A 27,492-nucleotide genomic window follows, 5' to 3' on the forward strand; every position below is an offset into this window, starting at 1 on the left:
GAGCTTGTTTGCATTTGCTCAGTTTTAACGTAATGTTTAAGAAACGGTGGGTGAACAGGACAATATTTACATGTTTGGATCGTAGCCTACATTTTTTAAGCCTCTCCACGCGCTGCCCTGTCCGTGAGCTCGTAACCTCGTACCTCCTGCACCGCCTCTTTCTCTCTTCTCTCTCCTCTCTCTCGGGCCTTCATGAGAATAATCCAAACCCATGCCCGCTCAGCTAGCTCCAATGTGAGGTTCATCGCGTTTAGTTTCGGTACGAAGCAAAGCAAAGCAAGACCACGCGGGGTCAAACTCTGAGCACGTCAGAAATAGAGCAGCGCTGTGTCTTTACATTAATAATTACGGCTAACACATCATGGCTTCTGGCAGGCTACTAAAACTAGCGTGCATATTAGTTATATCCGTGATTTAATTTACAGTGCAATCCCTGCAAAGTTTGTAGGTTTACAAGGCTTACAGAAGACCAGTGCGTGTTTCAGACAGCAGGGGGCGTGGCATCATGTTGCTCATTGGACCCACCCTAATTGGCAGTTCATGGAAAATAAATTGTGTGACCAATTCTAAATTGTGTGAATTTCCTCTTGAGGTTTACGACATTTGCTATTGATCAGAAAACTAACTGGAAGTGTGAAAAGGCTCTCCAAACCATCAGTGTGGGAAATAATATTGTTACGAACAGAGTGAGCCAATGTTCTTTGTCATAGCTTCTTCTGAAGTCATCCACATTTCCAGAGTTTTCTTCTCTGGAGTCCACGTCCAGGCCGTCAACATTAGCCTTAGTTACAAAAATAAGTATCAAATCAGGCAATGTGGGAAAGCTAGAAGGTTGGGTGTTATTGATCTTGTCTTTGTAGGATCATGCTTTGCTGACTACCACACACACAGCCTTGGCTTAGTTCAGGTTCAGTCCTGCTCAGAAAACTAGCAGTGAACAGTGGTACATTTGCAGTAATCGCTAATTGTTTGCGGGCATATTTCTAGTTTTCTCTCTTTTTAAACTTCAGCCAACACAAAATAATAGAAAAAATAATAATTAGAAAAAATATATATATCAGAATATCAGAATATGAGCTTAGGGTCAGCTTTAGAGCTGAAGATATGTGCAGAGGCATTCAGGATTATACTGATTTACTCTAATAATGCTTTTACAAGCTGCTGTCATTGGAAAATGTACATAGTGCACCAAAGCAGGCTACATAAATGTAGCATTACAAACACACTGTTGGTTTACTGTTGCATTTATGTTAAAGGAATAGGCCACCGTTTTTACATACTGAGATATGTTCTTACCTGAGCTTTGACGAGTTCTTTAGGACCTGTCTGATCTTCCCCCGTGCCTTCAGTCACGTAAACACAGCACAGACGGCGTTAGCATTTAGCCTCTCCCTCTCTCCTCTATAGCTCCAAAACATGTCAAGATAGAAGCTACCAAGCTCTTCCACGTTTTCCCTATTTAAATATGGTTAGAGAGGGAGAGGCTAAATGCTAACGCCGTCTGCGCTGTGTTTACGTGACTGAAGGCACGGAGGAAGATCAGACAGGTCCTAAAGAACTCGTCAAAGCTAAGGTAAGAACATATCTCAGTATGTAGAAACGGTGGCCTATTCCTTTAATGTCACCACACAACTTTACATGTTTTACTAAACTCACAGGCAACGTAGAAACACAGACTGCGGAGGCACGTACGAAAGAAATTTGATTGACATCCTAGGAGCCAATCATTGATGATGATTGATGATTTTTTTTGGACACCATAGCAACTCTGAGTTGTTACATTTGCCATTATTTAGGATCCCATGTAAAAGAATGTTATATACATAATAAAGTGTAGCTATAACAGTACATTTGTTTAGTAGTGTTATTCTACGTTTTGAAACTTTTCATATAGGGGATTCTTTTCATTCATACTTCATGGCAAGGGACAACTTTTCTGAAAAACGGTATGTCCTGTGACATTTGTGAAAATGCAAACATGGATTGCTTCTGCGATGCACGGGTCACAGAGTTTCTTCCCCTTAAAAATGATATTATAACTGTTGGAAAGACAGAGGGTTTGTGATGCCCCCTTGTGGCAACTAGCGGTAAACCTTCCAGGAAGGCCACGCCGCAGCCTCAGCCTTATTTAGTTTAGTTCAACATGAGCTGTAACATCGGTAGCGGAAGTCGTCTGCGTTGTTGACCAGACGTAAGTCAAAACGAGCCATAGCTCTAAGGACATTTCATATATGTTTTGCCATGCATTAGTAATGTATAGATGTATATTTTATAGTCTTAAGTGCAATATCCTCTTAATGGTGGACCTAAGTAGAGCGTTAGCTAGTTTTTCCTGTAATGCTAATGCTAGTTTTTTCCTGTAATGTTTTAGATCCTAATTATGCATATGTTTATCCTACTAAGCTTACATGTTTATTAAACCAAAGTAATTATAATATTTGTGTTAAATGGCAATTGTTGTAATTATGTTTTTTTTTTATCTTTCTTTGTAAACCACATACAGAGTCACATGACAATGGTAATACCTGCCACTGGATGTTGCCAGAGCTTCATTCATCTAAATAGTACCTGCATCCTAGTTTGTGTTCTGACCAACACTCCGAGGCGGATACAGTACTTGAGCTAACACCTATACATACAGTCCAAACAAGTTACAAATATAGAACTCTCAAATAACAACTTGACATAGAGCAAGATACTGTATGTAGTTACAAAGTAGCCTGGGAACCAGACTCACCGCTCTATAAAAAAAATATAGAGGGGAATCCTTCTGGTCCCACCAGGCAAGTATATTGTCAATGTATTCAATTCCAATACCTGATGTATAGCATCTTCAGCCAAGCATGATGCATGGTACAGCGTCAGGTGACCAATTTGAATCCTATTTCAAGGCTCATTACTCATCTCAATACCTCTGACAGCAATTTTGGTGGCCTGGCATGAAACAATAAGTACTTTACATTTCACACATAAGATTTGAGGAAAATACAGACATGTTTGGTCCGCCTTTGCTCTGCCCGATCCCGTCAGACCTTGGAAGCTAAGCAGGTAAGGGCCTGGTCGGTACTTGGATGGGAGACCGTTTAGGAAACAACAGGAAGCCTGGTGAATGTAGTGAGTGAGTGAGTGGTGGTGGTCGGAGGGGCCGATGGCACAGACTGGCAGCCTCGCTTCCGTCAGTCTACCCCAGGGCAGCTGTGGCTACAATAATAGCTTACCACCACCAAGTATGGAGTAAATGAATAATGCTTTACATTGGATTTTTAGTGGGGTTTTTTTGTTCAGAAAAGCGCTATATAGAACCAATGCATTATTATTAGTAGTAGTATTGTATTTTCCGGACTATAAGTCGCACATTTTACACTCCGGAGCGACTAACGTGATTTAAAAAAAAAAAGAAAATTCAAATATATAATTTCACATGCCGCTAGAGGGCACTGCAGGCTAATCGAGCAGGAGAAAGAAAGCTTGGGCCCCTTCCGAAACGAGCAGTTTGGTAAGAGGTCTTACGCCAAACCGGATGTGCGTCAGAATCCGCCATGATAAGAAGCTTCCGAATTGGTCTGTCAAGTAGGAAAAGGAGCCTCAATGCTAACTATCATAAGCACTTTAGCATAGGGACATCCTATATGAAATGTCCACTTCAGATCACATCCCTATATCCATGTCTATCAAATTCAACCATATACCTGCCACACTGCAGCCAGTCAATACTGTAAGAAATTAATTTCTTGATTGGAATTCTCTCTCAACTGAAGACCTGACTTTTGGGCAATATTACATTGCCAAAGAGGCGGTTCAGTGTAGATTATTGCACAAACTCTAAACATATGACTGAGATCTCATCCATGTATTCTGACATGTATTCTGACATTATATAGTATGTTGATGAAACCAAGCAAGCCATTTTGCAAATTTAAAAAGAAAAGGTTGGAGCACTTACGGCTCATTTTCAGACTGAAGCCTGTGATGCTACTTACTCTTGGGCTTAAAAGGATTTTGAATGCAAATTATAAATATGCAATAAGATTCATCTGTAAAAGCTGAGTTCATAGCTAAAAGACTTTTAGGTAGTGACCCTTTTTGGAAAGAGGTTAAATTTGTTAACAACTGTAAACCCCCTTTACCACACACAGTAGATGGAGTAACCGGGGTAAATATGATAGTTGATCTTTGACGACACCACTATAATAATCTTTTCAATTGTGTTCCTAGTGAAATATATAGTGTTGATTATATATTGATAATGTTGATTTTGTTGAAACTATCAACACCCAAGAGGTTTATCAAGCAATTAATAACCTGTCTGATAATAAATCTACTGGAGCAGACCAGATTTCAACTGAACATCTTAAATCCACCAGTGTGAGGCTGGCTCCTCTTCAGGCCATATGTTTTAATGCCTTTGTTGTGCAGGGGTTCATTCCTGACCCCATGATGACTGTGCTTCTAGTGCCTGTGATAAAGGACAAAGCTGAAAAGTGGGCAGCTCAGATAACTATAGACCCATTGCACTTGCCAATATCTTGTCTAAAGTTGTGGAATATATTTTTTTGAACAGACTTGTTACATTTATCGCTGCTACAGACAATCAATTTGACTTTAAAGCTAATCATGGAACTGACATGTGTATTTTTTCACTGAAAGAATTACTGTGTCATTTTAAAAGTCAATTGTAACCGTTAACTGTAACAGATGACGAGGACATGTACCGTCAGTGCTGGATGTTGTACGCACAAGCAAACATTCTGTCTCGGAAATTCTCTTCCTGCTCTGTACAGGTGAAAATGAAAATCTGTTTGGAGCCGACTGCTCACCTCTGTACACTGCACATCTGTGGGTCAATTATTAAAAGTCCGGTTTCCAGAAACGTACGGTTGCATACAATGATGCATTGAGAATTTTATGAAAAAAGCCCCCATGGACAAGTGCCAGTGACCTCTTTGTGTGAAATAAAGTAAAATAAAGTAAAGACTTCGCAAGCTGTTTTGAGAAACCTGATGTTTGAGTTTATATGTCGCCTGAATGATTCCAAGAATGTTGTGTTTTGTTGTCCAATGTTGTGTGCAGTGCTGTATGTTACACCTCACAGCTGTGGAAACATTGAAAGTTTAGAGGTTTTTATTGTCTGTTTTTTATCGGTGTAAATGAGTCTGTAATAACGTGTATCTCAATTTATCTATCTATCTATAGAATGGGGCAGGCCGGTTGTATGTTTATGTTATATTTATGTCTATTTGTATTGATTTTTGGCTGCAGCATGGGTGAATAGCCCATGACAAATTTCCCACTTGTCGGACAATAAAGTTTATCTTATCTTATAAATTGTCTAGTCCCAATGAGTACAACAAAAGAAAACATCGCAATTTCGCTATTTAGCTTATTTCAGTTGGTTGGAATGAATATAGAGCAATCTATAAAACAGACAGAATGTTGTAAATCATCCGGAATAATAATATGATTTTGAAAAGAAAAAAAATCTCCCCAAGCAAATCGTCAGTTTTCCTCAACATGAATGAAAAATGTTGATAGGGACCACTCAACATTCCACTAGGGACCATTAATCCAGCCCAAAGACTATTTGAGGGACCGAAAGACTATCTAAGGGATCAAAAGTCAAGGCCTTGAGTTCACTCACTCAAATGCATATAAACTAATCGACAATAGGCGCATGTCGCATTTGTTCGCTAAAGGATATGTCAACAATGCAAACCAGAGCAGTGGTGCCTTCTTCCCAAACTACAACTGGAAACACACGACACATGGAGACAGTGGAGACGAGCGTATTCGAACGTGGAAACAGGACTTGTACTTTGAGAGATGTTCAAAGCTTTGGAAATCTTTTTCTAACAGCTTTATACTTTTTCTAAAGTATAAAGCTGGGTTAGCTTTATACTTCTCAATAACTTGATCCTGGACCTGTCTGGTTTGTTCTTGGACTTCATGATGCTTCTGCTCCACAATAGTCTCTAACTGAGTCCTACCATTCAAGTCTGTCTTTGCTTCCACAGAAAAGGGACAAATCCCCTCTCAGAGCGTCATACTGATACGCAAGAGTCTGAGCACCACAGTCAAGGCCATGACAGAGATAGTACGACTGTACAGCCTGACCCAGTATGATAAGTTTCAAGTTTCAAGTTAATGGTTTTGTATAGCCCAATATCACAACAGAAGTCGCCTCAAAGGGCTGCAACAAACATCAAGGCAATAAAACACAGCAATAAATATGACAATTAAAAGTTCAGGTGAATCCAGGCAAATATAATGTCCAAAGGTAGCGATGAGCGGCGTGGGCGTCCCCCGTCCTTAGACTCTCCAGTACGGCAAGGAAAAACTCAAAAACCCGGCAGGAGAAAAGAGAAACCTTGGGGAGAACCACAGAAGGAGAGATCCACTCCCATGGACGGACAGGCTATAGAGACCCAGGGCCGAAGGATCCCTCAGCAGACGGGCCAAGATCACAGACTGTCCAGTCCTCAGATTCCCGAATGCCAGTTCCTCCGTTCACCCAGGTTCCTCCATTCGATCTAGACAGGCACTCCCGAGGGGGAGTGGGACAGGAGACACCATGTGAATAGTGATGAACAGACTACAGATAAATTAAGTATTGTATCATGATAAAACAAAGTCTGCAGTAAGAAGAAGAGGATAGCGCTCAGTGGACCGTACTTCCCACAGCAGTGTTTCTCCTGAGGCAGCTTTACTTCAGGCTGAGGGTCAGAGCTTTACCTAACTGACCTGATTATAAGCTAATTCGAAGAGGTACGTTTTGAGCCTAGTCTTAAATATAGGGACTGTGTCTGCTTCTTTAACGTGGGCTGGGAGTTTATTCCACAAAACCGGAGCTTGGTAGCTAAAGGCTCTGCCTCCTACAGTAATTTTGGAGACTCGAGGAATCACTAGTTGCCCTGAGTTTTGAGAGCGGAGAGCTCTGGTTGGCTGATATGGAATGACAGCGTCTTGGAGATAAAGCGGAGCTAAACCCTTTATGGATTTAAATGTGAGGAGCAGGATTTTAAATTTTATTCTAAACTCAACAGGAAGCCAATGGAGAGACTTTAGCACAGGTGTAATGTGTTCTCTTCTCTTTGTCCGGGTTAACAATCTAGCAGCTGCGTTTTGAACTAATTGAAGACTTTTCAGGGAGCTTTTAGGGCACGCTGCCAGCAGGCTGTTGCAGTAATCCAGCCTTGAAGAGACAAATGCGTGAATAAGTTTTTCTGCATCGCTCTTAGTTAGGATATTTCGTATTTTAGTAATGTTGCGCAGGTGAAAGAACGCTATTTTACAAGCCTGGTTTATATGTGTTTTAAAAAAATGGTGATTTAATGTTATCCTCTAACAGTGATCATTCAGAAATCAGCAGTAAACTTCTGAAGGCAATTGGTTGCTCTAAAAGGAAAGGGGGCCGGTAATTATGCACATCCCACTTTTCAGTTTTTTATTTGTGTGTTGGTCTCCGCCAGGGCTGCCCTTTGTCACCGGTTCTGTTCATTACCTTTATGGACAGAATTTCTATGCGCAGCCAGGGGCCGGAGGGTGTCCGGTTTGGGAGCCTCAGGATCTCATCTCTGCTGTTTGCGGATGATGTTGTTCTGATGGCTTCAACGAACCAGGACCTTCAGCTGCTCTGCGGCGGTTTGCAGCCGAGTGTGTGGAGGCCGGGATGAGGATCAGCACCTCCAAATATGAGGCCATGGTTCTCCACCGGAAAAAGGTGGTTTCCCCTCTACAGGTCGGTGGGGAGTCCTTGCCTCAAGTGGAGGAGTTCAAGTATCTCGGGGTCTTGTTCTCAGTGAGGGACGGATGGAGCGTGAGATCGATAGACGGATCGGTGCGGCGTCAGCAGTGATGCGGTCGCTGTATCGGTCTGTCGTGGTGAAGAGGGAGCTGAGTCGGGGCAAAGCTCTCAATTTACCGATCGATCTGCGTTCCCACCCTCACCTATGGTCATGAGATTTGGGTAATGACCGAAAGGACAAGATCGCGAATACAAGCGGCCGAAATGAGTTTCCTTCGCAGGGTGGCTGGGCGCACCCTTCGAGATCGGGTGAGGAGCTCAGTTACCCGGGAGGAGCTCGGAGTAGAGTCGCTGCTCCTTCACGTCGAAAGGAGCAGCTGAGGTGGCTCGGGCATCTGTTCCGGATGCCTCCTGGTCGCCTCCCTCGGGAGGTGTTCCAGGCATGTCCTAGTGGGACAAGGCCTCGTGGAAGACCCAGGACACGGTGGTGGGACTATGTCTCCGAGCTGGCCTGATGTCGCCTCAGGGTCCCCCCAGAACAGCTGGAGGAGGTGTGTGTGGATCGGGAAGTTTGGGCATCTCTGCTGAGACTGCTGCCCCCGCGACCCGGCCCCGGATAAAGCGGAAGAAAATGGATGGATGGATAAAAAATCATGCGTAAATTTCATTTCATTTCACGATAGTGTGTGTCTTTCACATAAAATGTTGAAAAGTTGAAGGGGGACCGATACTTATGCATGCCACTGTATTGTCATCTTTTGAATCGGGATGTATCGTATCGGGACCTATGTATCGGGATACATATCGTATCGCCTGAGACTAGGCAAACCTACACACACCCCTAATAGTGAATGACAGGTTAGGGACTAGGGTGGGCATTTTTTTGTAATAACTCATAATCTCAGAACATCAAAGGCAGAGACTAGCGGAGGCCGGGCCATAGGCCAGATTACAGCTAGTGTATATTGTGTATATAGAAAAAGCTATAATTAGAGTTTGGGAAGTTTTGACTGTGTAATCTACAACACCTGATGCGCTGGTCCTTGAAGAGAACTGGATGATTCTCGAAATGTCCAGTTGACGTTGAGCCTTCTGTGCTGTATGTACCTGGAGGATTGTGGTCAATCTTTGTTGGAGTATATAGAAAACTGTTTGTCTTTGAGTTCACCCCATGAAAAATGGAAGCAAAAACATTATTATTGTATAATATTTCAGGTATGAACTGATGACATGCTGCTGGGACCTCGAACCCACTCGCAGACCAACCTTTAGTGCCATTGGTCAGATAATCGCCAGGCTCCTATCCCCGACAAATCACACGCCGCCACCTCAGAATCAGCAGGTACCTTAGCCAATCAGTGCAATCCATTTAAGTCGGCAACACTAATCAAATTCACATGTTTTGTGTCCACAGGCAGTGTACGGAAACTTACCACAGAGCAGAGAAGAAAAGCACAACCACACTGGTGAGTGACTGACAATGACTCCTGAACGGCGTCTGCACGTAATGCGTACGGTATTCTCGAACACTGCGACGCACATTGAGTTCAGATTCTTGTACGGCTTGTGCATGGTGCTGAGCCCTCACTGGACACGACTCCCCAAGGGTTCATGCGATAACAACTGTGTACATAAAAGTAAACACTTTTATGTGGGACTCAAACTTACAATTCACTGCCAGAAGTGCGGCTAATCTACTCCATGCTGCTCCTTTCTCGAAATCTACTCAGAAATCTTGATGACAGAAATGGAAGTGATTGTTTTCCTCTTCCAGGGTTATTGTCTGTTTGCACAGATCTCCTCCACGATCCTCGGACTCTGCCTCCATGGCCTCATATGTCTGTTTTTCCATATTGTTTACATTAGTCAAGTTAGCATACATTAGTTTGTGACTTTATTTGGAAATTCACCGGTGGGTGCAGGATTTATATTATTTTACTCATAAAAACAGACCTTTTGTCATAGAAACAGGATTTATTTTGCAGATAAAAACAGAACTTTTCTCGTTAAAACAGAAACTATTATTGTGAAAACAGAAACTTATTTTTTTCAAATGACTGCAACACGTTGAAAAGACGTTGGATTCCTTGCAGAAGATGCACTGCAACCATTCAGGATTCAGTGTGAGCCTGGGGTTAGTAACCCTGTTAAAAACTGTAAATAGTATGTACACATACAAAAACTGCTGTGCTCATAAAGGTTTTTTATTTAAAAAGGAATGGGTGACCCGGCCAAACAGAATAAATGGGTCTGATACTATAGTAGCCCTAATGTAGTTCCCACTGATGCAGACTGTTGTGTGCTTGGGCAAGACATGTATGCTGTTTTTATTGTTTTTGTTTTGTTGTTTTTTACAGAGGGAGGTTGTGAAGTGGACGAGGAACCACCGAAGAACATCTACCAGCTCCCTTGAGTCTCGACCTGGACTTTTTTTTACGATCAATCCCTCATTATTTGTGATTAGTATAATTATGGTCCGTTTTATTCACTATTGTATAATGTTTTCCCAAAGCCTTGCCTAGTGGACTGAAGAAAGGGGGAAAAAGCAGGAGAGGGATGAAAGCAAGGTAGAGGAAAGAAGAAACCGAAGAAAAGAAAAGGGTTAGTGTAGACCAAATTGCTGATATTGAAAACAAAACTATACTACTAATAATATAACAAAAACATAGCGACGTCAGCAATCATGACATCGATGATAGTAGTAACAGCAAAGATGACAACAGCAACAATTGATTTTTATTAATAATGATAATCATATTTATCGACTGCACTTGAATTGACAGACTAATACAGTAATGTATACATGTGTTTCAGGAACTATATAAGAAACATTGATAAAGCATTGAATGGGCAGTGTTTGTTCAAACTTTCTTGTGACTATATCTTCTTGCCAAGGATGACGTTTATCCCCCCCTTTTATTCTGTCTCTTTTTAGAACAGATGACTCAACTCATTAGACAATCTACTACTCATGATCAGCATACGTGGTACACAGGGCTTGGCATTAACCTTTTTGGTCACCAACCACTGCTGGCAGTTTTACACCTCCACTAGCCACCAACTGATTTCACCGGTCAAAACTAAAATGTCTGTTAGCCTATTGCATCTTCACTTGATGAAGAACTCATGTTAACATGATAGATTAACATACTGTAGAAAAACACAATCAAAATTCAACTAAAAATAGAAATTAAATGTATTGTTGTAATGTACTTAGCAGATATTGTCCAGGCCCTGAGGCAGCCAAGCACCCCCACACCATGATGCTCCTGAACTATACTTCACAGTGGGGATAAGGCTGTGTGCTGTTCCGTTTTTCCTCTACACATGACGTTGTATGTTCCGCCCAAACAATTCAGCTTTGGGTTCCAGTAGTGCTGTGTTTTGTAGACGTATCAACAGAGATGTTGGCCTGTGCCAGTGGTTTCTGTAAGTCTTTATGTGACACTCTAGGGTTCTTTCCTTCCTCGTTATATTCCTCAGTATTCTGCGCTGAGCTCTCGGAGTCATCTTTACAGGACAGCCACTCCTTGGAAGTGAAGCAACAGTGAAGCCAAACTGTCTCCATATATAGACTATTTTCTAACGGTGGATTTATGAACATCCAGACTTTTACAGATGGTTCTGTAACCTTTTACACTTTTATTCAAATCAACAATTCTTGATCATACAGAGGTCTTCACAAACGCTTTTTTAAGCGAGGCATGGTGCACATCAGACAATGCTTCTTAAAGAGAGACAATTCTTAACTCGTGTTAAGCCACACCTCACAACTGGTCTAAATGTTTGCATGAATTTGTCTAGTTAGCTTTTAGAGTATCCTTAGCCAGGAGGTGTACTTACTTATGCCACCCTGTCCTGTGAATGTTTACATGTTTTGGTCAATAGAAATATGATAACATGTAAATGTCTGGGTGGTATTAGTTTAAGCAGACACTGTTTACTAATTCTTGTCCTATAAATAAAGATCAGACCACATTTTATGACCAATTTGTGCAGAAATGTGAGAAATTCCAAAGGGTTTGTAAATAAACAGTTGTTAGGTATTATTTTACACTGATTGTGTTATTTTCAGTTTTTAGCAAATGGATATTGAACACAAGGATATATATATATATATATATATATATATATATATATATATATATATATATATATATATATATATATAAAATTGTAATAATTACAGTTACAGTGGTACCAGAGTTGTAACTTGCCTTGAGAGTTGGCCTCCAACCTTGTTTATTAAAGGCAAGCTCAGTAGGAGAAGGCGGCAATTTATCTTCAATGTCTGTATCATTGTCACTGTACAATACCTGAGGCTGTTATAAAGAAAAAATGCTGAATTTATAACTGTACTTGGACTGTGAAGCATCAGGAAGAAAGTTATTTGCTACAGGCCGGGTAACATTTATATTTAATCCAGAGGGCCAGTAGCACTCGGATCCATCATTTGTGTGTCAACTTATTGGAATCATATCCACAAACTTGGCTCCAGAGGGTTCCTCATCTAATTCTAACAAGTTCAAAGGGTTGGATGTTACAATTAATGAACACACATACCTTACATAGGGCTGGGCAAAAAATAAAATCTTTGTTTTTACAGGTGTAACCGAGTGAAGGTGAGTAAATTAGTAAATGTAAAGGTTTCGCTATGGCAGGTTTGTAGAATGGAGGAATGATGTACCGACAACGCCACCTACTACTAAGTTTAGACACAGGTTTGTTTCTACTGCAAAAGGATCAGACACTATTCCATTCATGTAAAATATGTATTTGTTGTAAAAGTGTTTTCAGTTGATTCACAAGGTTTATCACCATTTGTTGTCTATAGAAAAGGGAATATTGCTTCATTTAATTAATATCTTTGATTAACAATTTGGATATAAAAGTACAGGTAACCTATGGTTGCCTCGATCAGGGGCTGGATCAGCCCCATCAGCGCTCCGTCATTGCCCCGTCAGCGCTCCGTCATTGCCCCGTCAGCGCCCCGTCATCGCCCCGTCTCCGTCAGAGACTGCAGAGAATGTCCAGACTGACCGGGGTTGTGACCGAAGTAACCTAATATGCAGGTTAAGACCTGACTGGGTGGTCCTTATGAGCTGGGGGTTGAAGCTGATTGGTTGAAGGTCTTCTGTGAATAGCCAATGAGTGAACCGGCTCTGAATACGAGCGATCGTTGTTATTGTTTATACTTCCGCAATTTTGGCCGGATGTTTTGGTGAATGGTCGGCAAAATACTGTGTCATGTGTTTGGATGGACATTGTAGTAGACACACAAACATCATTCTGTAATTTCCTTGAATAAAATGTCCTGCCTCTTGGCTCGGCAGGGGTTTTCAGTGAGGAGGCTGGCTGATCTGAAACAGTCAGATTAGCATGGTTTCAGCCTTTAATAAGAGTGGAAGTGTGGGGTAGGGGCACTGACTGTATAAACAAAAGGTAAATTGCAGAGGTCCTTTTGTCTCGATAGACGTAGTGGCTCGTTCAGTGATGTAGGGGGAACATTCTTCTGAAGGTTAAGCTGAGGCAGGTCCTATTCATAGACTGTATATATAAATGGACAGCTTCTCCTCACTCCTCCCCATTTACCATAATGACTATGGTCGTGGGGGAAGTCATGCCAGATTTACAGACTCCCCCTCCGCAGCTCTGACGAAGCATGTTCCTAAAAAGGACATAAGGGCGGGATCTTGACTCTAGACTCGGCCCTTGCGTGACGTGTAGCTCGCGCTGCTCCAATGCTAACAGTCCGACCCTCATTAAGTACTTTTAAGTGCTTTTCAATGGGGCACTAGCGGCGATATGGAGGTACTACAGCAATGGCGGCCCCCATTGTCATGGGCATAAAGCAGAGCAGCCAGCGGCCATTGGTCCTATTGCTAAATATAAATGCTACATGTGTTAGCTAACTTTAGTGAACCGAAGCAATGGTCATATTTTTAACAATACTACCAAAAAAAGAGAGTGCTAACCATGCAAGGGCATGACTGACAATGAACAACACGTAGAGGAACATCTGAAGCAAAGTTTATTCAATACAAAAGCGTTTGATACAGAAGAGCAGCTTTAGTCTAATACACCATAATGAGCTGACTATTCTATCGGACCAATCACATAGAGCTCTCCTCCTGCGCCGGTGATGTCACTTCCTGTCTCTCAGACAGCTCCGACCTGAGAGGAGGCAGAGGAGAGGGTCAGTGGAGGAAGACGTGAGGGTCAGAGGGAGGACAGGAAGAAAAGAGAGGGTCAGAGGGAGCAGAAGAGGAGAGGGTCAGAGGGAGCAGAAGAGGAGAGGGTCAGAGGGAGCAGAAGAGGAGAGGGTCAGAGGGAGCAGAAGAGGAGAGGGTCAGAGGGAGCAGAGGAGGAGAGGGTCAGAGGGAGCAGAGGAGGTGAGGGTCAGAGGGAGCAGAAGAGGAGAGGGTCAGAGGGAGCAGAAGAGGAGAGGGTCAGAGGGAGCAGAGGAGGAAGAGGATTGGGTCAGAAGATGAAGAGGAGAGGGTCAGATGGAGCAGAGGATGAATTAGAGAGGGTCAGAGGAGGAAGAGAAGAGGGTCAGAGGAGGAAGTGGAGAGGGTCAGAGGAGGAAGAGGAGAGGGTCAGAGGAGGAAGAGGGTCAGAGGAGGAAGAGGAGAGGGTCAGAGGAGGAAGAGGATGTCTCACTTGTCCTTGTCCTCTGCGTCCAGCGCAGTGTCTCCTCTCGTTTCCACGGTGACCTGACAGGAATCAGCTATGTTATCGGAGGGGGCGGGTCCTGGGCTCTGTGGCTCCTCCTCTGACAGGTGCACGGTCACCGGGGGGTCCTGGGGGCGGGCTCTGATGCCGACGGCAGAGTCTGAGTGGAACTGTTCGGTCAGAGCAGCGTATTTCTGAGAGTGAGACCACACGTGTTAACAACATCCAGCTATACGTGAGAGGAAGGATGTGAATATTAGGGGCTGTTAATCATGCATATATAAGATTTAGGGAAATGAATATGTTTTTTGAAAGCTCTCATTCGTCCAGGAATGCTTGAATTGCTGACTGGACATTGACCTTGGACTGCAGGTGGTCTCTGAACTCGGATCAGCTCTAGAGAAAACACAGAGCAGGCTCTACTTCTTTTAAGATCAGGGTCATTCCGTGTGGTTTCATGTGACCCTGTCAGATGTCGATGACATTTTTTTCCCTCCACATAATAATGCAAAGTGCAAAGTGATTTGCTCTCTCGTTTATTTTGTAAAAGCAATTTACAAAACAGGGAGTAACCAACTTTGTGTGCACTTTTAAAGAGGTCTAACTCAGCAATGGAAACATGTATAGGGCTACAATTTGAAATTTGCCAATTTGTGCATCCATCAGCAGAACCATGGACTCGCCTCAGAATGGCACTTCTTTGCCACTAGCCATGGTAAGATCCCTGTGATGGGAATGGATTGGTGGAACTGTCAAACGTCTTGTAGCCAGAGCAAGTCTGCAGGCAAATATTGAGAATCAGATTCTCACTGCAGAGGACATGTACAAATGGACAAGTGCAAATATCAAAGGAGTGCATTTCTTCTATCTCACCAAGGACAATATCTAACAGAAAGCCTCTTCATTTGGATTGGAGCTACATTTTACAGCTGCCAGTAGGACCCATATTTGTGAAGCTAAAACTCAAAGACCCTTTATCAGATCCACATCCTGCTTCTACTGCAGCAAGGTTATATCCTAATAAACTCAAATCTAGAATATGAAGATGATCACTCAATACACTTCTTTTGTAGAGCCCCTGACATGTTGGGGGTCAAACATTGGCTTTTTTAGCAGCCTATAAATCCAAAGGTTTACAATCTAGCACATGTGTGACATGGCCCTACACATGTTTCCATTGTTCCAGAGCTCTTTAAAGTGCACACAAATGCACAACGCACCCAGCAACAGAAAAGACCTCCTCTGTGATTGGACAAGCTGACCAGGGCCTCCTCTGTGATTGTACCAGCTGATCATAGCCTGCTCTGTGATTGGACTAGCTGATCAGGGCCTCCTCAGTGATTGGACTAGCTGATCATAGCCTGCTCTGTGATTGTACCAGCTGATCAGGACCTCCTCTGTGATTGGACTAGCTGATCATGACCTCCTCTGTGATTGGACTAGCTGATCAGGGCCTCCTCTGTGATTGTACCAGCTGATCATAGCCTGCTCTGTGATTGGTCTAGCTGATCAGGACCTCCTCTGTGATTGGACCAGCTGATCATAGCCTGCTCTGTGATTGGACTAGCTGATCAGGACCTCCTCTGTGATTGGACCAGCTGATCATAGCCTGCTCTGTGATTGGACTAGCTGATCAGGACCTCCTCTGTGATTGGACCAGCTGATCAGGACCTCCTCTGTGATTGGACTGCTGATGAGGGCCTCCTCTGTGATTGGACAAGCTGATCAGGGCCTCCTCTGTGATTGGACAAGCTGATCAGGACCTCCTCTGTGATTGGACTGCTGATGAGGGCCTCCTCTGTGATTGGACTAGCTGATCAGGGCCTCCTCTGTGATTGGACCAGCTGATCATAGCCTGCTCTGTGATAGGACTGCTGATGAGGGCCTCCTCTGTGATTGGCCCAGCTGATCAGGACCTCCTCTGTGATTGGCCCAGCCTCCTCTCGGCCTTTAACACGATTAGCTAACACACTGTAGACACTACTGGAGTGATGGCCTCTGCGACCTACGAAGGTATTCCATTCAAAATCACCAGTTTCTAGCTATAACAGTCATTTAGTCTGTCATACTGCTCTCTCACCGCTGTGTGTGTTGCTTGTATTTGTGTGTTGGTTCTGACCTGATGAAACGTCGGAGGCAGTACTTTTCCCAAAGAGTCCAGCAAAGATGAGAACGAGGGTCTGCAGTCCGCACTTTTCTGCCAACACTGGTGCATCAGAGAAAATCTGGAAAACGTTTGTAACTTTCAGTCATCCAGTAATGGCATTTGTGGTTCTTATATAGGAGCTAAATGTTTGGGATTTGTTCACATAAAAAGTTGTTCAAAAGCAAGAAAACTCAAATTGTCTGAAAACAGATTTGCTCAGAGGTCCATATTTTTTGTTTAAATGAATAATGGTGACAGCTCATCATTATATCAAAACCTATCTGTGGACTTCACAGACTGTTGAACCATTTCAGGGACGATCTTATGAAGCCCACTGTGAAAATGCCAAGAATAAAGGGACTTTAAAATAATAACCAGATGAACCAGATGTTTACACATGCTTCATAAACACACATTTCCTTTTTTTTTCTCACTGTCTGACATGAAACCAGAATAAAGTTTTACTTTTTTAGGTCAATTAGAATTTTGACAATCAATCAATCAATCAATCAATCAATCAATCAATCAATCAATCAATCAATCAATCAATCAATCAATCAATCAATCAACAGAGCATTTGTTCTCATTTGTTGAATACATCATATAAGAGATATTGAAATAATTGCATCCATAAAATCAATGTAAGGGTGAGGGAAAGTTTAAACATAAATAAATAATGATAAATAATATGTCTATTAAGAAAAAGAAGAAAAGATCATACATTTCATCGGGAGCAAGGTCTGGTTTGTCGAGCCGCCGCCCCTTTTTCAGATCCGAGCAAAACTGGCTAACTGGAACCTGTGAGTATGGAAGCTCCCCTGGGACAAAATACAACACATTAGATCAACCTATCTTTAAACAGTGAGTTACAGAGAGAGGTCGTTGTAGTAATGGGCTCGACACTTGGGAAATGACTTGTCCTCCTCCAGTTAAGCCCTATTCGCACAGGATTAGACAGACCTACAGGCACCTCAGGTGACAATTACTGACGCCCGTGCGAATCTGCCATATCAGTAATTTGGAAGTTAATATTCCCCTTATTTCTACCTTTAGGGTAATTGTGCAAAGCCCGAGGTCCTCAGGTGATTCGAATCCTGTGATTCTAATTAAGGGCAACAACTTTTTTACCAGTTTATTGTATATCAATTGAAGCTATAGTATAATATAAACCCTCAAAGCTTTACGCCCACACATATGCTGTTCGTCCATTTAAAACGTATGAAAGAGAAAAAACAGGACATTACACAGATGTGAAACGAAAGCACGCCCGCATTGATGTGGCAACACTAGACTGACCATCGTGGAGGGTCTGAGGTCAAGTTTGGATGTGTTTGGTGCAAAGTTCAGATGGAGGAGGAGCATCAGAACGAACAGATTAAAACAGGAAGGATGTCCTCGCTAAAGCAAAGCTCATAAACAAACCTGACAAGAACATGTTTCATCATTACAGACCTATGATCAGTACTCTCGAAGTTTTCCAAAATTCTTGAGGAATGGTTTGCCCACAAATTAAATTATTTTCCAAAAATAAAATACAAATATTTGAAATATGGTAAAAAATAAATAATAATAATTAAAAAAAAGATCACATTTATATCTCACCTTTCTACCTGCTTTAGGCACTTTACATCAAGGAACCACTCACCCATCCACAAGTTTATGCTGTACGCTCGCCGTAAGGAAGGAGGCCGAGAACTAGTGAGCGTGAGAGCCACTATCCAGGATGAAACATCCAAGATCCATAAGTACATCAAGGACAAGGCTCCAACAGATGACGTGCTCAGTGAATGTCTCAATGGGGAACAGAAGATGAGGTGCTGGAGGTCCCGTCATGGGAGGACAAGCCCCTACACGGCATGTACCACCCAAACATAACTGGCGGATATCAAGAAATCCTACCAATGTCAAGACAGAGCCGGACTAAAGGACAGCACAGAGGCTCATCATGGCTGCACAGGAGCAGGCCTTGAGCACCAGAGCAATAGAGGCCCAGATCTACCACACCAGACAAGACCCCAGGTGTAGACTGTGCAAAGAGGCCAATGAGACAATCCAGCACATAACTGCAGGGTGTAAGATGCTGCAGGGAAAGCTTACATGGAGCGCCATAACCAAGTGGCTGGTATAGTGTACAGGAACATCTGTGCAGAGTATGGGCTGGAAACCCCAAGGTCAAAGTGGGAAACACCTCCAAAGGTGGTCGAGAATGACCGAGCCAAGATCCTGTGGGACTTCCAGATACAGATGGACAGAATGGTAATGGCGAACCAACCGGACATTGTGGTGGTGGACAAAGAGCAGAGGAAAGCCATTGTGGTCAACATAGCAATACCAAGACTTCAACATCAGGAAAAAGGAACATGAGAAACTAGAGAAATACCAGGGGCTCAGAGAAGAGCTGGAGAAAACCTGGAGGGTGAAGGCATCAGTGGTGCCCGTGGTCGTTGGGGCACTCGGGGCAGTGACCCCCAAACTGGAGGAGTGGCTCCAGCAGTTCCCAGGAAATACATCAGACATCTCGGTCCAGAAAAGTGCAGTTCTAGGAACAGCAAAGATACTGCGCAGAACCCTCAAGCTCCCAGGCCTCTGGTAGAGGATCAGAGGTTGGAGGAAAAAGAGACCTCGGCGTTTTTTTATATATATATATATATATAAATTGTATATATAGGAATAATGTTTTTAAGAATTGTTATTAATTTCGGAAAAATGTACGTGTGTTTCAAATTGTTGAATGGATCACCGTCTCTTTTATCGAATTTCTCCTTTCTTGTAATTATTGCATGTACTCAATGTCTTCATCATGCTCCTTACACCCATGTTACATTCATATTAATGTAAGACATTCCAAAGAAAAATATGCATGAATAAATCAGTTGTGATCAACTATTACACACATACAACATCATTTAACAATTTATGTTGTAAGAGGTATTACAGAAACCACTGTGTGGCTTATTATTAGATATTGTCGTGTACAAGATTTGATTTTGAAAAACCTGAGCCTGTCAAAAACACAGGACAAGCAGAAAAATGATTTGAAAAGTAACTTCTCTCTGTTCTGTCAAATATATTTCAACAACTAAATGTGTTTAGACAGTTTTTAAAATGGACAAAAAGCTTGAACAATGTGATCCATGCTGGAACAGAGTGATGTGTGTCGCTATTTATTGTGTCCCATGTGTCAAGCCCAACAAACATTTGTAGTAGCATTAGCAGCAGTAGTAGCAGTGTAATAATGTAGTAGCAGTAAAAGTACTGACCCAGAGAAAAGATCTCCCATAGCAGGACTCCGTAGGACCAAACGTCGCTCTGAACGGTGTACACACAGAGGAAGATACTCTCAGGAGACATCCACTTCACTGGCAAACGGGCCTGGAGTACAAATACTGCATAAATATTACAGTATTACATGAGCTGTGAATTCTAGTGTTTGGGAAAATTTAAATATTTGCAACATATAACAAACATATACACATATTCTGGTCTTCATACTCCAGTCTCTTGTTCTGGCCTCAGTTTTTAGTCACATTATTTATTTTTTTACATGAGTATTAACATTGAGATTAACATGCCCCATGCATCAATCTCAATTTATCCCCTGTGAGACCAATAAAGGCTTATTTTATGACACCAGTTGATAAACGACAGTGAAAATGAATAAAAACACATACGTTTCCTCTGCGTTCATACTCTGGCCTCTTGTTCAGGTCTCGTCCCAAACCCAAGTCACAGATTTTCAGCAGTTTGCCGTCAGACACCAGGACGTTCCGGGCACCAAGGTCTCTGTGGATGACCTGACAAAATGGAAATAAATCTTATTTGTACAGTGATTTTAACATGACACAAGTCACACATAGCCGGATAATAGCTGATAAGCTGTTGGTAGCCACAGTTTCCCCTGGGGCAGACTAGAAGCAAGGCTGCATGCATCTGCGCCCAAAAGAAATCTACTGTAGACACTCCAGTTTTCATGTTACTCCTCCGAGCAGCTCCACTGATGCTTTCACTCCCCAGGTCTTCTCCAGGTTATGGCGCTACATGTAAGCTTTCGCTGCAGCATCTTACAGCCTGCAGTTATGTAAAGCTGGATTGTCTCATTGGCCTCTTTGCACAGTCTACACCTGGGGTCTTGTCTGGTGTGATAGATCTGGGCCTCTATTGCTCTGGTGCTCAAAGCCTGCTCCTGTGCAGCCATGATGAGCCTCTGTGCTGTGCTTCAGTCCAGCTCTATCTAGCCATAGGTAGGATCTCTTCAGTTATGGTTTGGTGGTACATGCCGTGTAGGGGCTTGTCCTCCCATGACGGGACCTCCAGCACCTCATCTTCTGTTCCCCATTGTCTGAGACGTTCACTGAGCACGTCATCAGTCGGAGTCTTGTCCTTGATGTACTTATGGATCTTGGTAGTTTCATTCTGTATACACTGCGTTCCAATTTTTTATGCAAATTGTATTTTTGTGTCAAAAAGGTAAAAAATAATAATAATAATATTGAAACTCATGGATGGTATCATGTCTTGGGGCTCTATGAATTAATTAATCTAATAATTAATTAAGACATTAATCTCAGACGCCTGTGATGATTAGTTTTCAGGTTAAGCCCAGTTAAGGGAAAAACTACTGAAAAAGGATGTTCCACTTTATTATGCAGATCATCATTTTCAAGCAATATGGTAAAGAAAAAGATCTCTCTGCTGCTGAAAAGTTTGAAATAGTTGAATGCCTTGGTCTAGGTATGAAAACCTTTGATATTTCATGAAAGATTAAGCGTAATCATAATACTGATAAGAGACTGATTCAGAGCACACGGGTTTGTGCAGATAAAGGCACAATATGGACGGTTTCTGCCAGACAAACACATCAGATTAAGAGAACAGATGCTACAAAGCAGCATACAGGTTTTTGAAGCTGCTGGTGCCTCTGGAGTCTCCCGAACATCAACCCCCCCTAAACTGATAATTGAAGCTCATGAACAGAAACGGCTGTAGTTGCTCAGAAATACATGAAGACTCATTTTCAAACAGTCTTGTTCACTGATGAGGCCGTGTGACCCTGGATGGTCAGATGGATGGAGTAGTGGATGGTTGGTGAATGGCCACAATGTCCCAACAAGGCTGTGACGTCAGTAAAAAGATAGCGGAGTTATACTGTATTTTGGGCCAGAATCATGGTGAGAGAGCTGGTCGGCCCCTTTAGGCCCTTTTAGGATCTTTTAGGATCCCAGTTATCAGTTTCTGACTGACCACTGTTTTCTATGCTACAAAAAGAAGAGCCGTGCTTTCCCTAACAAAATCATCTTCATCATGACAACGCACCATGTCCTGCTGTAAAGAATACCTCTGCATCACTGGCTGCTAAGGGCAAAAAAGGAGAGAAACTCATGATGTGGACCCCCTCCTCCCCTGACCTCAACCCTGTTGAGAACCTTTGGAGCCTCAACAAAAAAAACTTCTATGAGGGTGGGAGGCAGTTTTCATCCAAACAGCAGCTCTGGGAGGTTATTCTGACATCCTGCAAAGAAATCCAAGCAGAAACTCTCCAAAAACTCACAAGTTTAATGGATTTAAGAATTTTGAAGCTGCTTCACACAAGGGTTCCTATGGTAAAATATAACTTGAATGTTAATATTTTTTTGATTGAAATAGCTTTTGATTTCAGTGAATATGACCTCCTAATGCTACAAATACAACAAATGACCATTTTCAGTTAATTACAAGCTTTAAAATGTATTGAAACGATGAGTTGCAGAATAATTTGGAACAGTAGATTTTGAGGTTTTTACTACATTAATTTTTGAAAAAAAAGTTATCACTGGGAGGTTTTTTCAACCACATTTAAATGATCCTCGACCAGTTACAGACTTGAAAATCAGATTAAAATGTCATTTGCATAATAATTTGGAACGCAGTGAACTGGCTCTCATGCGCTTGTCCTCGGCCACGTCCTAGTGTACAGTCTCAGAGTGCTGGATTTGGGGTGGAACCCTCTGTGCATGGTTAGGAGCTTTTGTATCTTAACATCAGTATTAGGGTTGTGCCGATGGACGATGAGTGATGGATGAGCAACATCACGATGGAGAGCCACCATCGGGATGCCACGCCCCCTCCTGCCAGAAGCCATGATGTGTTAGCCGTAATTATTAAAGTAAAGATGCAGCGCTGCTCTAGTTCTGACGTGCGGTGCTCTCTCTCTCTTTCTCTCTGCAGCTCAGCGTTTGACACCGCGTGGTTTTGCTTTGCTTTGCTACGTACGGAAACTTAAACCGTTTTAAAATGACGAGGTGGCTCTCACATCGGAGCTAGCTGAGCGTGCATGGGTTTAGATTATTCTCACGAAGGACCGAGAGAGGAGAGAGAGGAGGGAAAGAGGCGGTGCAGGAGTTACGAGGTTACGAGCTCACGGACCGGGCGGCGCGTGGAGCGGCTTCAAAAATGTAGCTGCGACGCAAACTTCTAAATATTGTCCCGTTCACCCACTGTTTCTTAAACATTACGTTAAAATTGAGCAAATGCAAATAATAAGCTCTGATTTACATTTCTTTAAAAAAATGCTTATAATGAGAAATGGACGATATCGTCCATCGTCCATCACGATGTTTCACTGTAAACATCAGCAACGGCCAATTAAGGTAACATCGCCCAACCCTAGTCTGTATCTCATCCTTTGGCCAGGTTATTATTCCTGCAGGGTATCTGATTACTGGCATAGATATATGATTATAAAATCTATTTGAGATCTGAGTGAGCACTAAGTTGATCATAATGAGTGACCATTTCATGAATCACAATGTGCTGACCAGGATTGGGTTAACAGAGAATGAGAATGTTGACTTGTAGTTTGCAGGATGAGAATTGTGTAAGTCATACCTTTCTCTGCGACAGGAAGGCCATAGCGCTCGCTGTTTGGAAACAGAATCCAACCAGATCTGACAGAGATAGGTCCTCTGAGCCCAACAGCGCCCCCTGCTGCTCTGGAATACACACAGAATCACAGTAGTATCTGAGGAAAACATGACTAATCCTTCACATAATCATTCACAATGAATAACCGTGATTTAAAACTGCGTCTCTAACAACTTCCAGTCAGTCCTGCTGTGTCCATGGACGTGGTCAGGTCCATTTACTGTGGCTGGAGGCCCAGTGCAAGGACTGCTATTGCTAACCTCCTGTAGGCCACTGTAGGGTAATGACTATTTCCTGTCAGTAAATTAAAAAATAAAATAAGATTTTACTGAACATCAAGCTGAGTGCTTTTGAAGAAATTTTGCTCAGTTTGTGGACCTGTTTTACTAAATGTTAGTGTTAATTTTAACGTTAGCCTTTAGCTTCAACACTACACCTTCATAAACACAGAAGTTTCCTCTGTATTTACATTGTACGGACGTTTTCAACATCCTGAAAGGATTATCCACCATCTAATTGTGTTCTGCTACATACTGTTTACAATAGTTATACTGTATATTTATTTCAGTGAGACACGGCTAACCTCCCAAAGGAATCAGAATCAGAATAGGTTTTATTGCCAGTGTTAGTGAACAGCTTCAGAAAGTAGGAATTTTCTTTGGTGCAAACGTGCAACATGAAAAATTTAAAATAAAACTCTGGAGAAATAAATAATAAACTATAAAAATATAAGAGCATGCATAAAAATAGATTATGATGAGTTGTGGTAAAATGATAGTTTAAAGGGGCTAGATGCAAGTCGGTCATTTTATACTCACTGCTGCCACCTCAGGTCATACATGTAACAGCACCTTCTATATTAAACTTGTGCATGACGGCACTTCGGACCCGAAGTAACAACTTTTTGAGTGACAGTGCAGGGGGCTGAAAATACATAATTTAAATATTTTTAACACAGAAAAATGGACTGCAACATTTGTTGCCCACAGACAGGGGTCAGCGTCCTTCAACATGGCCCAAACCAAATGAAAGTCAGAAGGAGGCACAGGTAGTATTTTATTCACAAACAGAACAAAGCAAACACTGATTCAAGGTACTAATTAGTAGTGTTAATAGTTGAAATAGTTGTTTTAACGCAGAAACGAGTGAAGACCACTCTGGGAATCTAAAATATGATTGAGATATCATGGCGCTAATGGGCAGTATACATGCAAAGCCTCTCGTTGGAAAGTTGTAGCAAAAGTCACCACTGAATATGAAACAACATCTTTGAGGTTAGTGCTTGTTCTTAAGCTAGAAGCTCCTGGGTTCAATCCCCGGCGGGACAGGGCCTTTCTGTGTTTAGTTTGCATGTTATCCCTGTGTGTGCATAGGTTTCCTCCGAGTGTGAAGGGGTAAAACGGATGGAAATTAGGCTACAATCCACTGTATTTACATGAGACCCATGTGTGATGCTTCTAAAGCAGTGCCTTGTGCCTGTTTGGGGGTTCTGCTTTAAAAAAACATGCCTGTATTCTATCAGGCCATTTTAGAGAGTGTGGTATGCTACAGCAGAATTAATTTGGAAAAAACAGGAAATAAGGATCTTCTTACTTTATTATCATGTCTATTTTGATGATGTCCTGTTTGGATGTAGCTGAATCAGCACCATGTGCCCAAGATCAATTCCCCCATTAAGGGACAGTAAATTATACCACATGAATTTAGCTATTGTGCTAATTTTTGTGTAGGTAGTACCTGATGTATTGGGGGTATTGTGCAGGAGCTCATACTCTGGTTGTTGGGGAACACACAGTTGTTTCATGGCGACGTACTGAGAACCCCCGGAGTCCATGTCCATGTAGCCATCGCTCTCACTGACGGGACAAAACAAGAAACACATTTTTAAAATAGCTGAACATGTTCAGTAAATGAAAGACAATATATTTTGGGCTCAAGATGGACCCAAATACAGTTATTTTCCTCTTTCCCCGTTAGCTTTTAGTTCTCTTCCTCACCCTCCGCGGGCGGTCTCTTTTTCCTCCAAGCTCGGGTCCTCTACCAGAGGCCTGGGAGCTTGAGGGTTCTGCGCAGTATCTTTGCAGTTCCTAGGACTGCACTTTTCTGGACCGAGATGTCTGATGTATTTCCTGGGATCTGCTGGAGCCACTCCTCCAGTTTGGGGGTCACTGCCCCGAGTGCCCCCACGACCACGGGCACCACTGATGCCTTCACCCTCCAGGTTTTCTCCAGCTCTTCTCTGAGCCCCTGGTATTTCTCTAGTTTCTCATGTTCCTTTTTCCTGATGTTGAAGTCGTTTGTTATTGCTATGTCGACCACAATGGCTTTCCTCTGCTCTTTGTCACCACCACAATGTCCGGTTGGTTTGCCATTACCATTCTGTCCGTCTGTATCTGGAAGTCCCACAGGATCTTGGCTCGGTCATTCTCGACCACCTTTGGAGGTGTTTCCCACTTTGACCTTGGGGTTTCCAGCCCATACTCTGCACAGATGTTCCTGTACACTATACCAGCCAATTGGTTATGGCGTTCCATGTAAGCTTTCCCTGCAGCATCTTACACCCTGCAGTTATGTGCTGGATTGTCTCATTGGCCTCTTTGCACAGTCTACACCTGGGGTCTTGTCTGGTGTGGTAGATCTGGGCCTCTATTGCTCTGGTGCTCAAGGCCTGCTCCTGTGCAGCCATGATGGGCCTCTGTGCTGTCCTTTAGTCCGGCTCTGTCTAGCCATTGGTAGGATTTCTGTATATCCGCCACTTCAGTTATGTTTGGGTGGTACATGCCGTGTAGGGGCTTGTCCTCCCATGACGGGACCTCCAGCACCTCATCTTCTGTTCCCCATTGTCTGAGACATTCACTGAGCACGTCATCTGTTGGAGCCTTGTCCTTGATGTACTTATGGATCTTGGATGTTTCATCCTGGATAGTGGCTCTCACGGTCACTAGTCCTCGGCCTCCTTCCTTACGGCTAGCGTACAGTCTCAGAGTGCTGGATTTGGGGTGGAACCCTCCGTGCATGGTTAGGAGCTTTTGCGTCTTAACATCTGTGGTCTGTATCTCATCCTTTGGCCAGCTTATTATTCCTGCAGGGTATCTGATTACTGGCAGGGCGTAGCTATTTATTGCCCAGGACTTGTTCTTGCCATTGAGCTGCTGCTTAGGACCTGCCTTACTCGTTGGAGGTATTTGGCCGTAGCCGCTTTCCTTGTCACCTCTTCGAGGTTGCCATTTGCTTGGAACTGTCCTCAATGTCTGCTATTGTTCCTTCTGGGAGTGAGACCTTCTGTGTGGACTACCTTCCCTCTCTGAGTCACCATCCGGCCACACTTCTTTAGTCCGAATGACATCCCAATGTCTGCACTGTATATCCGGGTGGTATGGATCAGTGAGTCGATGTCTCGCTCATTCTTAGCGTACAGCTTGATGTCATCCATGTAGAGGAGGTGACTGATGGTGGCCCCGTTCCTGAGTCGGTATCCATAGCCAGTCTTGTTGATTTGGCTGAGGGGGGTTCAGACCTATGCAGAACAGCAGTGGGGACAGGGCGTCTCCTTGTAATATGCCACATTTGATGGAGACTTGTGCAAGTGGCTTGCCATTGGCTTCAAGGGTGGTTATCCACAACCTCATCGAGTTTGCAATGAAGGCTCTTAGAGTCCTCTTGATGTTGTAGAGCTCCAGGCATTCAATGATCCAAGTATGTGGCATTGAGTCGTAGGCTTTCTTGTAATCAATCCAGGCAGTGCTCAGGTTAGTGTGTCGGGTTCTGCAGTCTCGAGCGACTGTTCTGTCTACCAGGAGCTGGTGTTTGGCCCCTCTGGTATCTTTACCGATTCCCTTCTGAGCTGTGCTCATGTATTGATCCATGTGCCCGCTTATCTTAGCCGCTATGGTGCCGGACATGAGCTTCCATGTTGTGGAGAGGCAGGTTATTGGCCGATAGTTGGATGGGACTGTACCCTTTGAGGGATCCTTCAGGATCAGGATTGTGCGCCCTTCGGTTAACCATTCAGGGTGATTCCCATCCCTCA

General features: G+C 43.0%; 2 protein-coding genes across 2 annotated transcripts in view; one reads left to right on the top strand and one right to left on the bottom strand.

The window, feature by feature from the left end:
• Positions 1 to 10,565, top strand: part of LOC306970363 (macrophage colony-stimulating factor 1 receptor 2-like) — a 60,392-nt gene extending 49,827 nt beyond the window's left edge. Inside the window, exons 20-22 of the mRNA XM_079566319.1 lie at positions 8,957 to 9,083; positions 9,156 to 9,207; positions 10,099 to 10,565. Coding sequence (XP_079422445.1) covers positions 8,957 to 9,083; positions 9,156 to 9,207; positions 10,099 to 10,154 — 235 coding nt within the window. The 3' untranslated portion in view covers positions 10,155 to 10,565. The remainder of the gene's footprint in view (positions 1 to 8,956; positions 9,084 to 9,155; positions 9,208 to 10,098) is intronic.
• Positions 10,566 to 13,754: 3,189 nt separating this feature from the next.
• The window catches only part of LOC306970362 (platelet-derived growth factor receptor beta-like), a 44,373-nt gene continuing 30,635 nt past the window's right edge, over positions 13,755 to 27,492 (bottom strand). Inside the window, exons 19-26 of the mRNA XM_079566318.1 lie at positions 25,200 to 25,318; positions 23,427 to 23,530; positions 20,234 to 20,356; positions 19,823 to 19,934; positions 17,284 to 17,380; positions 16,536 to 16,641; positions 14,405 to 14,610; positions 13,755 to 13,915 (exon numbers count right to left, since the gene is read on the bottom strand). Coding sequence (XP_079422444.1) covers positions 13,855 to 13,915; positions 14,405 to 14,610; positions 16,536 to 16,641; positions 17,284 to 17,380; positions 19,823 to 19,934; positions 20,234 to 20,356; positions 23,427 to 23,530; positions 25,200 to 25,318 — 928 coding nt within the window. The 3' untranslated portion in view covers positions 13,755 to 13,854. The remainder of the gene's footprint in view (positions 13,916 to 14,404; positions 14,611 to 16,535; positions 16,642 to 17,283; positions 17,381 to 19,822; positions 19,935 to 20,233; positions 20,357 to 23,426; positions 23,531 to 25,199; positions 25,319 to 27,492) is intronic.

The sequence above is a fragment of the Gobius niger genome (assembly GCF_951799975.1).
Source record: "Gobius niger genome assembly, chromosome: 11".
NCBI classification, from domain to species: domain Eukaryota; kingdom Metazoa; phylum Chordata; class Actinopteri; order Gobiiformes; family Gobiidae; genus Gobius; species Gobius niger.